This window comes from Coregonus clupeaformis, chromosome 23 (assembly GCF_020615455.1).
Source record: "Coregonus clupeaformis isolate EN_2021a chromosome 23, ASM2061545v1, whole genome shotgun sequence".
Lineage (NCBI taxonomy): Eukaryota > Metazoa > Chordata > Actinopteri > Salmoniformes > Salmonidae > Coregonus > Coregonus clupeaformis.
The window spans coordinates 31,172,090-31,185,504 of NC_059214.1; the positions used below are offsets into that span (position 1 = coordinate 31,172,090).

At 44.2% G+C, this 13,415-nt stretch overlaps 1 protein-coding gene across 2 annotated transcripts; it reads right to left on the reverse strand.

Moving 5' to 3' along the window:
* Positions 1–700: 700 nt before the first annotated feature.
* LOC121536283 (atypical chemokine receptor 3-like) lies at positions 701–13,088 on the reverse strand. 2 transcript variants are annotated; one of them, XM_041843550.1, is made up of 2 exons: positions 12,943–13,088; positions 701–2,294 (listed from the first exon to the last, which is right to left on the reverse strand). In XM_041843550.1, the coding sequence occupies exon 2, from the start codon at positions 2,242–2,244 to the stop codon at positions 1,093–1,095; it is 1,152 nt and encodes a 383-aa protein (XP_041699484.1). In that variant the 5' UTR covers positions 2,245–2,294; positions 12,943–13,088; the 3' UTR covers positions 701–1,092. The 2 variants fall into 2 exon arrangements, with proteins under 2 accessions (XP_041699484.1, XP_041699485.1); XM_041843551.1 differs by having other exon boundaries at positions 12,916–13,088.
* Between the last annotated feature and the right edge of the window lie 327 nt (positions 13,089–13,415).

Consider the following 13,415-nt stretch of genomic DNA (forward strand, 5'->3'; position numbering starts at 1 on the left):
TCACAGAGCAAGGGACTCTTATTTACAATGAGGCAGCTTTATGAACACATAGACATTACTGACATGGACTTCTGAATCCACAACACAACGATTAAGAAAACTACATAGAAAATGCAAAATTGGAAAGTTGAAGCATACCATAAATATGTTATAATATGTACAAAAATATATCTAAAGTTGAACAATAACAATCTCATGATAATATATGAATTTCAATGCCCTTCTAACTATTTACAAAGTAGACTTTAAGGTCCACACACTGCGTACGCACACACACACACACACACACCTCTAGCAATTAAAACAATTATGCAGCCATTGGGTCAACTCTATAAACAATCACTGCTGCACCTAAAATACAGGCAATGCTAGGACAGACAATTTATATTATGCGCTACGCGCTTCAGCGGTCCCGTTCCGTGAGCTTGAGTGGCCTACCACTTCGCGGCTGAGCCGTTGTTGCTCCTAGACGTTTCCACTTCACTATAACAGCACTTACAGTTGACTGGGGCAGCTCTAGCAAGGCAGAAATTTGACAAACTGACTTGTTGGAAAGGTGGCATCCTATGACAGTGCCACGTTGAAGTCACTGAACTCTTCAGTAAGGCCATTCTACTGCCAATGTTTGTCTATGGACATTGCATGGCTGTGTGCTCAATTTTATACACCTGTCAGCAACGGGTGTGGCTGAAATAGCCGAATCTACTAATTTGAAGGGGTGTCCACATACTGTATATATAGTGTATCTGATTGGCCAGCGGTAGGCCTATATGTGTACTTGATTTGCTCTCCAGGCCCGCCGGGTAGACAGAGTTTGTACTTTCAGACACATGAAATGGTTCAAAATGGGAACACTTTGACTACCCGGCGCGCAGGGTAGCTGAATGAAGTGCACCTACCGCAAACAGCGCGAAACAAATAGGAACGCAAGGCTTTATCATTGGGCTTTTTACAGAAATGTTTGGCGATCGACTAGGAATGCCTAGGAGATGGACCAGTCGATCGCGATCAACCGGTTGGTGAACACTGATCTAGACTATGTTCTAAATGTCCTTGATGTGTTTTTGAGTTCCAGAGTGTTAGAGTTCAGTCTCAGATCTGTGGTGTGTTCTCCACGGCGACGGCAGAGTACTCTGTCTCAGAGACATGGGTCTGTTCTATGAGCCTGGCCAGGCCTGTACGTGTGGAGTACTTAAAGATGAAGGCCTTCATCAGGTCGTAGCGGTAGTTCCTGTTGATGAAGTTGTAGAGGATGGGGTTGAAGCAGCAGTGGAGCAGGGACAGACACTGGGTGAGGTGCATGGCCACGTAGAGGGCGTTCTCCACCCCACAGCTAAGAGGAACCAGGCCCAGCAGGGAGAGGGCATCGGCCAGGAGCACCCCATGGTAGGGCCCCCAGCAGGCGAAGAACACCACGATGTAGGCTAGGATCACCCTGCGGCTCACACGACGCTCCTGCTCCACTGCCGAGGAGGAAAAGGAGGAGGAGGAGGAGGAGGAGGAGGAGAGTGCTTTGGCCAGGAGGGCGTAGGCCAGAGCGATGACAGGGAAGGGGATGGTGAAACCAAGCAGGATGAAGCTCAGCTGGACCCCTACCATCCACTCCATGGGGTGTTCCTCTGGGTACACCGGCCTGCACAGCACTACATCCCCGTGTGATGACCTCACCGCCCGCAGGAAGTACGTGTCCGGCAGGGAAGCCACCAGAGCCAGGAGCCACACCCCCACGCACACGCCGTGGCGAATCAGCTTCCGGCGCCGGCCCCCATCCTCACTGTCGGCCGGCCGCTTCACGCTCAGGTAGCGGTCGACGCTCATGCAGGCCAGGAAGAAGATGGAACTGAAGAGGTTAACGGAGAAGAGCAGGTGTGTGAGCTTACACGCCAACTCGCCGAAGGGCCAGTGGCCGTGCTGTGCCAGGGAGCTCACCCACACGGGCAGCGTGACGCACACGCACAGGTCAGCCGCCGCCAGGTGGGCGATGTAGAGGTGCGTCTCGTGGCAAGGGGAGGAGCCGGAGGTGGTGCACTGGGTGCGGATGTTGATCCAGAGGACGAGGCCGTTGGCAGCCAAACCGACCAGGAAGATGAAGACGTAGAGGATGCACATGGAGTAGAGCAGAGCGCTGCGGTCGAAGGCCGTGGGACAGCCACCCACCTCCACGCGCGTCCCATTCTCCAACAGGCCTGTGAGGTTCAGGTCCTCCCACGTGTCGAACAGCTCATCCAGATCGAAGCTGTTCATCCTTCTGCCGTTTGCTGGGAACGATCACGCACAGCTCACTGATCTGGGATCTGTAGAGACAAGAAGAAAGCAGCCCATGAGTCCTGATCTCAATCTGTCTGTTTGGAACTAAAGATCAACACACATGTCTCTCAATACAGTGAGGGAAAAAAGTATTTGATCCCCTGCTGATTTTGTACGTTTGCACACTAACAAAGAAATTATCAGTCTATAAGTTTAATGGTAGGTTTATTTGAACAGTGAGAGACAGAATAACAACAAAATAATCCAGAAAAACACATGTCAAAAATGTTAGAAATTGATTTGCATTTTAATGAGGGAAATTAGTATTTGACCCCCTCTCAATCAGAAAGATTTCTGGCTCCAAGGTGTCTTTTATACAGGTAACGAGCTGAGATTAGGAGCACACTCTTAAAGGGAGTGCTCCTAATCTCAGTTTGTTACCGGTATAAAAGACACCTGTCCACAGAAGCAATCAATCAATCAGATTCCAAACTCTCCACCATGGCCAAGACCAAAGAGCTCTCCAAGGATGTCAGGGACAAGATTGTAGACCTACACAAGGCTGGAGTGGGCTACAAGACCATCGCCAAGCAGCTTGGTGAGAAGGTGACAACAGTTAGTGCGATTATTCACACATGGAATAAACACAAAATAACTGTCAATCTCCCTCGGCCTGGGGCTCCATGCAAGATCTCACTTCGTGGAATCAGCCCAGAACTACACAGGAGGATTGTGTAGCGGGGACCATAGTCACCAAGAAAACAATTGGTAACACACTACGCCATAAAGGACTGAAATCCTGCAGCGCCCGCAAGGTCCCCCTGCTCAAGAAAGCACATATACAGGGCCATCTGAAGTTTGCCAATGAACATCTGAATGATTCAGAGGAGAACTGGGTGAAAGTGTTGTGGTCAGATGAGACCAAAATCGAGCTCTTTGGCATCAACTCAACTCGCCGTGTTTGGAGGAGGAGGAATGCTGCCTATGACCCCAAGAACACCATCCCCACCGTCAAACATGGAGGTGGAAACATTATTCTTTGGGGGTGTTTTTCTGCTAAGGGGACAGGACAACTTCACCGCATCAAAGGGACCATGGACGGCGCCATGTACCGTCAAATTTTGGGTGAGAACCTCCTTCCCTCAGCCAGGGCATTGAAAATGGGTCGGGATGGGTATTCCAGCATGACAATGACCCAAAACACACGGCCAAGGCAACAAAGGAGAGGCTCAAGAAGAAGTACATTAAGGTCCTAGAGTGGCCTAGCCAGTCTCCAGACCTTAATCCCATAGAAAATATGTGGAGGGAGCTGAAGGTTCGAGTTGCCAAACGTCAGGCTCGAAACCTTAATGACTTGGAGAAGATCTGCAAAGAGGAGTGGGACAAAATCCCTCCTGAGATGTGTGCAAACCTGGTGGCCAACTACAAGAAACGTCTGACCTCTGTGATTACCAACAAGGGTTTTGCCACCAAGTACTAAGTAATGTTTTGCAGAGGGGTCAAATACTTATTTCCCTCATTAAAATGCAAATCAATTTATAACATTTTTGACATGCGTTTTTCTGGATTTTTTTGTTGTTATTCTGTCTCTCACTGTTCAAATAAACCTACCATTAAAATTATAGACTGCTCATGTCTTTGTCAGTGGGCAAACGTACAAAATCAGCAGGGGATCAAATACTTTTTTCCCTCACTGTATGTCTGTTTGACACGTCACAGTAAATGTTTGAACTATATTTAGAGAGCGCTGCCCTGAGTTCCCTTGACTTTTTATTAACAAGACCTCAACCCATCAGTCCTGACCTCACTCCGTTCCTGGGGCAGAGTGAGGTCAGAAAAGCAATACAATTATTCACAGAGCCCCTGCCTTCTACGGTATGTTATGAGATCTAATAAGCACCCAAATGAAATGAACCCAGAAAAACACACATAGCTTTTTATGGTACACCACCAGATCCGAAAAAAATCTATATGTAGTTAACTTTTAAAACAATGCTTTATTAATTTATAATGGCTCTGTTATTTTGGGATGATTGAGGAATGACTGCCAACGCTTTCTTTTGTCGTCCAGTCAGAGTGCAGCACCAGCTATGTTTCCATTAGTCACAAATACACAACAGCCAGATTAAATGTGAGGAAGTGGGATCTGGAACCCAAACATTGTGTATTTTCTCAACTTTCCTGGCATTCCCAGATCCAGCGTCAGTCGGGATGAGAAACCTAATGCCGCTTTAAATCATTTCCCCCCTTTTCGTGCTCATTACAAGGGAAACATTAGCCCCTGCACCTCCAGAAAGAGAGTGAGGAAAGGAGAGAGAAGAGCTGTCATCGCAAGAGGATCAAAGGACAGCTCCATCATAACCACAACTACGTAATCTGAAAACATCTAAGACTAATCATATACAGTACACACACACACGCAAAGGGATCTTACACACTCATGCATGCACATGATGCAACATGCATCATGAACAATTACACACACGCACGCACACAACACACACACACTGCTCAATATTTTATGGATGCCGGTTCACAGCACAACCTCTGACCTCTCTGTATGTCTGATTATGATTGGTCCTCTTACACTCTGGTATGATGTCTCTCTTCCCCTGACAGTCACAACATGACGGGTGGGAGGTGAGGGGTTGAAGGTCAAACCCTAAACATGAAGGAGCCATGAGTGATATAACCTCTCCTTTTCCTCCTGATTGGCACACATCTCCATACTGCACAAAAATGTAAACGCAACATGCAACAATTTCAAAGATTTCACTGAGTTACAGTTCAATATAAGGAAATCAGTCAATTGAAATAAATAAATTAGGCCCTAATATATGGATTTCACATGACTGGGCAGGGGTGCAGCCATTGGTGGGCCTGGGAGGGCATTGGCCCACCTACTTGGCAGCCAGGCCCAGCCAATCCGAATGAGTTTTTCCCCACAAAAGGGCTTTATTACAGACAGATATACTCCTCAGCACAACACAATGCAACAGATGTGTGGAGCGTGCAATAGGCATGCTGACTGCAGGAATGTCCACCAGAAATGTTGCTAGATAATTTAATGTTAATTTCTCTACCATAAGCTGCCTCCAATGTCGTTTTAGAGAATTCGGCAGTACGTCCAACCGGCCTCACAACTGCAGACCACGTTTAACCACGCCAGCCCAGGACCTCCACATCCGGCTTCTTCACCTGCGGGATCGTCTGAGACCAGCCACCCGGACAGCTGATGAAACTGAGGAGTATTTCTGTCTGTAATAAAGCCCTTTTTTGGGGAAAAACTCATTCTGATTGGCTGGGCCTGGCTCCCCAGTGGGTGGGCCTCCCAGGCTACTTTTTCTATTTGGCTGGCTACTCCATGTGCTTGTGGAAAACACTGGGTTACCAGGGGGTTTAACCGCTTTAGACAAGGTCCAGCCACGGTCAAAGACAGTCAGCGCCGCTGGGTGACACAGCGCGTTAAAGTGCATTGAAACGTGACCGCTTAGAGCAGCTGTGTGTGTGTGAGCTGTGTGAGAGAGTGTGACCGTGGAATACCACATCGCCCACGCCAAACTGTCTGCGATTCCACAGGAGACCATGTTAACAGTGGAGAAGGGAGGGCCTATCTGTGACTGAGTGTGTTAGTACACATATCTGGGCATGTGTGTGTTGTGTTAGGGCTGTCTCTGGTTTCAGCTCATTCTTTCAGCGATCATGGCGCTATTCAATCGATAGCCCCTTTCATTGCTATTTGGCACTTAACCCCTTCACCTCTGGCACACAACCTCTTGCCCTTTACTATAGTAGTATTGTCATTCTCCCTAATAGAGCCATGTTGTATTCTAACTCAGGCCCTCATTCTTAAGTGTTCCTGTAATTCACCTCTATTATATGGTAAACACCTGAGATGCCAGCTCACCTCACATCTCTCTGATCCATTATCCCCTTCACACTCAGCCCAATTGATAACATATGCACATACACACACACCTTACATGTTTCACTTGATATAACACCTTGGGACACTGCTATTCTCTCTCTGTCACACACATTACATACTCTTTCACTGACACATATACTGTAGCATAGCCTTCTGTCTCTGTCACACACATTCCATACTCTTTCACTGACACATATACTATAGCATAGCCTTCTCTCTCACACACACACACACATCACATACTCTATCAAAATCAAATCAAATCAAATGTTATTGGTCACATACACATGTTTAGCAGATGTTATTGCGGGTGTAGCGAAATCCTTGTGTTTCTAGCTCCGACAGACATACTTACACATATACTGTAGCATAGCCTATACTCACACACACTGACACACCGCTATAATGCAGGCATTCGCAAACACACAAACACAAACACACACACACTCACATAGACACACACACACAGACAACAGCAGCTGCACACTGTTCTCTTGCGCTTTCTCCTCCCTTCCAGTCTCGCTCTCATCTGCCCCCAAAGCAACAGGGGAATATTCAGCTCACAAACCACCAGTTTCACCACACTCCAAACACCCAATGAGGCCGAGCTGGTTACAACATAGATAGACTACCTAACATGAGAGCCAGCAGGGCCTAAAATTAAAATCTGCCACATGCGGGTAGATAGTAGCATTGGCGAGTGAGATGTCTGTGAGGGCTCCACAGTACGAGCATTTCACTCACATTTGTGAATAAAAACAGTCAAGTATGATCACATTTATAGTCAAAGAAATGCTGCAGTACCTGTTTTCAAAGTATTTCTGCCTGTTTTGTTTTACAGCTGGTAAATTAATCGCACAAAATCAAAGAACTACGAATCCAATATAGCCTATTCCACCTCGCCCTACAACTGCCTGGCTGGCGGCTATACGGACGTGAAGAGCTGATTGAAAGATACATTTTTAGAAGCGCTGTGCACAGGCATAACAGTTGGTCTAATTTAATTGAAACAAAACTCTACAGAAGTGAGATTGTGTCCTTGTGTTTCTTGGCTATGTACATTTTTTTGTTTACAAGCTAGGTTGTTTTTCTATGTTTGAGGTTCAACTGCTAGGGAAGAGAAGACAACGCCTCTAGTCAGACTCAATCTCTCAGGGACAAACATGACTCAAGTCGCGCTACCACAGTAACCTCCCGCCCTTAAAGGGGCAGGTGAACATGTTGGTCTCATCTGTGATATTTTGGTTAAAAGGCCACAAAAAAATGAAATTAAACAATATACCAAATCACTTCTTAATAGTAACACAATTCTTGTTCTAGAAACATTACAAAGCATGCACATCACTTTTGTGTTTTGTTTGTGTAATTTTAGCCGGAAAACAATATTTTGGCTGGTAAAAACTCTGTGGCTGGTAGATTCTTTTTTAAAGTTAATTTTATGCCCTGCTCAGAGCCAGTATTTATGAACTTGAGCATTATATTATTATATTTGGAACCACTGTGAGGGCTGCTCTATCTTATTATCGCTGATAATTCCCCATCTGGTTACACATTAGGCAAGCAGCATGCAGGGCAGATTATGCATTCCAATACAAGACAAAAAGGGAGCAATGAAAGCTGTTTTCCTGTGTTAACCCAAGATCAGGGAATGCTGCAGGAGTGACAATAAAAGATTGATGCTCTCTCTTGCTGGAAGAGTTCTTCCCTGTTGGTTTAGGCTTTTGTGTTGTAAAAGAAAGGACTCAAAGGAGAGGGATCACGGGAGGGCCCACAAACGTCCATATACAGTTGAAGTCGGAAATGTACATACACCTTAGCCAAATACATTTAAACTCTGTTTTTCACAATTCCTGACATTTAATCCTAATAAAAATTCCCTGTTTTAGGTCAGTTAGGATCACCACTTTATTTTAAGAATGTGAAATGTCAGAATAATAGTAGAGAGAATTATTTATTTCAGCTTTTATTTCTTTCATCACATTCCCAGTGGGTCAGAAGTTTACATACACTCAATTTGTATTTGGTAGCATTGCCTTTACATTGTTTAACTTGGGTCAAACGTTTTGGGTAGCCTTCCACAAGCTTCCCACATTAAGTTGGGTGAATTTTGGCCCATTCTTCCTGACAGAGCTGGTGTAACTGAGTCAGGTTTGCAGGCCTCCTTGCTCGCACACGCTTTTTCAGTTCTGCCCACAAATGTTCTATAGGATTGAGGTCAGGGCTTTGTGATCGCCACTGAGGCCCAAGCAAAGAGGCACTCAGTTTGAAGGTAGGCCTTGAAATACATCCACAGGTACACATCCAATTGACTCAAATGATGTCAATTAGCCTATCAGAAGCTTCTAAAGCCATGACATAATTTTCTGGAATTTTCCAAGCTGTTTAAAGGCACAGTCAACCTAGTGTATGTCCACTGGAATTGTGATACAGTGAATTATAAGTGAAATAATCTGTCTGTAAACAATTGTTGGAAAAATTACTTGTGTCATGCACAAAGTAGATGTCCTAACCGACTTGCCAAAACTATAGTTTGTTAACAAGAAATTTGTGGAGTGGTTGAAAAACGAGTTTTAATGACTCCAACCTAAGTGTATGTAAACTTCCGATTTCAACTGTACACTACATGACAAAAGTATGTGGACACCTGCTCGTCGAACATCTCATTCCAAAATCATGGGCATTAATATGGAGTTGGTACCCCCTTTGCTGCTATAACAGCCTCCACTCTTCTGGAAAGGCTTTCCACTAGATGTTGGAACATTGCTGCAGGGACTTGCTTCCATTCAGCCACAAGAGCATTATTGAGGTCAGGCACTGATGTTGGACGATTAGGCCTGGCTCGCAGTCAGCATTCCATATACATCCCAAAGGTGTTCGATGGGGTTGAGGTCAGGGCTCTGTACAGGCCAGTCAAGTTCTTCCACACCGATCTCGACAAACCATTTCTGTATGGACCTCGCTTTGTGCACTGGGGGCATTGTCATGCTGAAAGAGGAAAGGGCCTTCCCCAAACTGTTGGCACAAAGTTGGATGCACAGAATCGTCTAGAATGTAATTGTATGCTGTAGCATTAAGATTTCCCTTCACTGGAACTAAGGGGACTAGCCCGAACCATGAAAAAGAGCCCCATACCATTATTCCTCCTCCACCAAACTTTACAGTTGGCACTATGCAGGTAGTGTTCTCCTGGCATCCGCCAAACCCAGATTCGTCCTTTGGACTGCCAGATGGTGAAGCGTGATTCATCACTCCAGAGAACGCGTTTCCACTGCTCCAGAGTCCAATGGCGGCGAGCTTTACACCACTCCAGCCGACGCTTAGCATTGTGCATGGTGATCTTAGGCTTGTGTGCGGCTGCTCGGCGATGGAAACCCATTTCATGAAGCTCCCGATGAACAAGTATTATGCTGACGTTGCTTCCAGAGGCAAATTGGAACTCGGTAGTGAGTGTTGCAACCGAGGACATACGATTTTTACGCGCTATGAGCTTCAGCACTCAGCGGTCCCGTTCTATGAGCTTATGTGGCCTACCACTTCGCGGCTGAGCCGTTGTTGCTCCTAGATGTTTCCACTTCACAATAACAGCACTTACAGTTGACCCGGGGCAGCTCTAGCAGGGCAGAAATTTGACAAACTGACTTGTTGGAAAGGTGGCATGTTGAAAGTCACTGAGCTCTTCAGTAAGGCTATTCTATTGTCAATGTTTGTCTATGGAGATTGCATGGCTGTATGTTCGATTTTATACACCTGTCAGCAACGGGTGTGGCTGAAATAGCCGAATCCACTAATTTGAAGGGGTGTCCACATACTGTATATATAGTGTAGCTGCCAGAACGAAATGAGATGAGGAAGAGGAACTCTTTGTAGTTATATATTTGCTATATTGGGAACCTTTTGTACCCAAGCACCTCAAATCGAATCACATTTTTTACCTTTGCACTATGCTATGGTATTAGATTATCCATGTGTCACAATTATTATTTTATAAATGTCTTATAATTTTATGAGAAAATAATTGTTTATAGGCAAGGGAACTAATACATTTACATCAGTGAGACACACACATTTATGTTGAATAAAACACTAAATTGTCTTTGGGTCATTCCACGAAATGAGTCCCTTATGGGTAGTGTAACTTGGTGGAATTTTTTTATTTTTATTTCACCTAATTTTAACATTCTGTCATAAAGAGCACATGTTCAACTTCATAAAAAACATGTTTTCCCATCTCAAGAGATTAAATAAAAAAATGACTATAGCACGTGCCTATTAAGTTCCAAATAAAGTAACAGGGTTGACTGTAACAGGGTTGAGGTTTTCATCTTAAATAATTCATAAATCCCCTGAGGCCTTTTCCCACTGCATTGTTCTTAGCCCCAGGCTTAACCTATGTTCATACAAGCATTTGTTAACCCGGGGCTAAGCTTTAGCCCTGGGTTAAGGATTCACACTTGTATTCCAAAGCCCTGGGATAACAGACAAACACACATGCGACCAACTTTCTATCTCTGCCATGCGACCAATGTTATAAACAATAAGACATTTATTAACACATTATTTCCTCTTGCTTCTAGACTTTTATTTCCAATAGTGATGGTTGGTATAAACCTTCCTGTCTGCCTGTCAGACCTCCGAATTTTTTTTTCACTTTTGAAATATGATGTTACCCCTGTACAGAGAATGCTGTGCATGGACGAGACATGAACTTTTCTGACCTATGCGAAATCATGCAACAATATTATAATCATGGATAGTTTGTGGAGCAGTTGGCTAGATAAATGAGAAGACATTAGCCAGCCTGCATAGCAACCGTTTTTGTTAACCATAGCAACCAATGTTTTGCATGGATGAAAGTATTTTGTTTTTTGTTATGTTTTTGTCCTCAGATGGAAGGATGAAATAGTATACATTGACTTATTAAAATAGCGTGCAGAACGCATCACAGGAATCATGTGCAAATTAAGTGAAAGTGCAGCTTTTGTGATTGGACACTGAACATTCTATGCGTTATTCTTGACCCCGTTTCACACTGGCTATTTTGACACCTGCTTCAGGGCTAAGGTTGGTGCTAGTCCACATTAGAATGTGCAAGTGTGAACACTTGCTTAGCCCCGGGCTAAAATCTCCCTTAGCCCAGGGCGGATGAGGCTCTTAGCCCTGGGCTAAGGTGCTATGTGAACACGCCCCTTGTGACAGGGGGAATGGAAGCTTGTTGTGTGCAACAGGGAGTGGTAATTGAATGCAAGCTTCACTATTTATTTATTTATTGTTCAAATATTTCTAGCCTGTCTATCTATGGGTAACAGGGTTAACGTGTTATGCTCGACCCGCTCAGTTTTCCACCACAAAACCCCAGAAAAAGGCCAAAAAGAGTAGAACCAGTTCACCTGCTTTTACATTTGACTAGTAGATGTTCAATGTTCCTTTAGATATTTTATTTTAAGGGTTAGTTCCATCATATTAAAACGAGAGTTCAGTTCACATAACAGGATGTTACGAATATGTTACGAATTTGCAAACGTACAATATATTACGAATTTGCAAAACGTACAATATGTTATGACTTTGCTAAATGTATGATATGTTACGAATTCTAGCTAGGTGGCTAACGTTAGCTAGGTCGCTAATGTTAGCTAGGCGTTAAGGTTAGGGTTAAGGTTAGGAGTTGTCCGTGATGAGAGTCGAACTCGCAACTTTTGGGTTACTAGACGTTTGCGTTATACATCTACCCATCCAACCCGACCAACCACCCTACTTTTGTTTTGCCTTAAGTAACCATCTGTCTTATGTAACCATACCAAAGTAACATATCACACTAATTGGAGTGTCCAGATTTACATACAGAATAATACGGAATGCACTGAGACCAGCTTGCAAAATGAGGGACAGGTTTAAATGAATCATTAACTGCATGAAATAAATAATCTTCAGAAATGACTTTGACAAAGCAAAAAAATTACTAGGGCTTCACAATGATGTGGTTCACAATGTTGTGGTTGAGTGGGTTCAAATCTTCCTAGAAGTCACATAGATTGCACAAAGGGCCAATTTTTGCACTTAGGAAAGTCTCTGTTCATATTATAAATCTGATTTATAGAATTGTCCATGTGATCAATATTAAAGGGCACTTCACCTTTAATATTACAGGCTTTTAAAATGCAATATTGGTGCACAATTTCTACTTAATAAACTATTAATGGGTCGCAAAAGGGACTCATTTCGTTGAACGACCGCTTTACACACGATCTGAAGCTCCTGAAGCCTATCTGAGTACACATTAAATTAAGTCCCATTGTAATCAGGTTTAAATCTACCGTGACAACAAACCACATTCCTTATCAAATGCCAGGGGGGCTCGGTGTAGTAAACTGGCGGCCCATATCGAATGCGCACAGCTAATCGCCGCGCCCCGCTGCGAAAGAGGATGGCTCTTTCTATGGCTAGAAGGACTCGAGGACTTCAGAGGCCAGTAGTCACATTATCCTAATATGTTACCCAAAACTCCGCTGCAATGATACACCATTAGCCTACCAAATGCAGTGTTTGCTAAAAACGTAAAACGTGCGTATTGGGCATTTGGGTAAACATAAAAAAGTCATTAAAAAAGAGTCATATTCAATCGGGTGTGTACGGAACCGATATTTTAGGAGTGCAGCTCTTTGGTCCGCAGCCTCTTGTTATGGAGATGCTCCTGTCAAGTGGTTAGCGAAATAAACTAAAATGTGTGTAAAATACCTTACTTGTAATTGAGAAAAAAATTCCCTTACTTGTGGCCTCTTCGATGAAATGGCACAGTTTCTCTAGTGCGAAGTGATGTCCAGTTATGTTATGGTTTGTCAGAGATGGGGAGAGATGGTGGTCGTGAGCTCTCCACTATCTGGCTTCGACTGAGTGGGAGAGTGTCCCGTCTCTCTCCTCCCAGCGATAGTGAACCTGGCCTCATACCTCCCACTGCACTTGTTAATATACTGCGTAGTGAGTGATACGCCTCCCAAGGCAAGTCCCAAAACACATTCATTGATGTTTCTTACAAGAGTGGAACAATTTCCTTCCACCTTACATCCCACAAACAATTGCCCAAGAGACTGAAACACGTTTGTGCTTTGCACACAGGTGGATTTTTGATGTGCATAGACTGCAAAAGAGGGATGCTAATAGTAGTCATATATTATCTGAGATATGTTTATGATAGAAATCTATACTTTATTGTGGACATTCCTCATTTAAATGTATAGCAACT

Bases quoted from the DNA above. Each gene is read 5' to 3' on its own strand.
- LOC121536283 (XM_041843550.1), bottom strand. From the start codon at position 2,244: ATGAACAGCTTCGATCTGGATGAGCTGTTCGACACGTGGGAGGACCTG.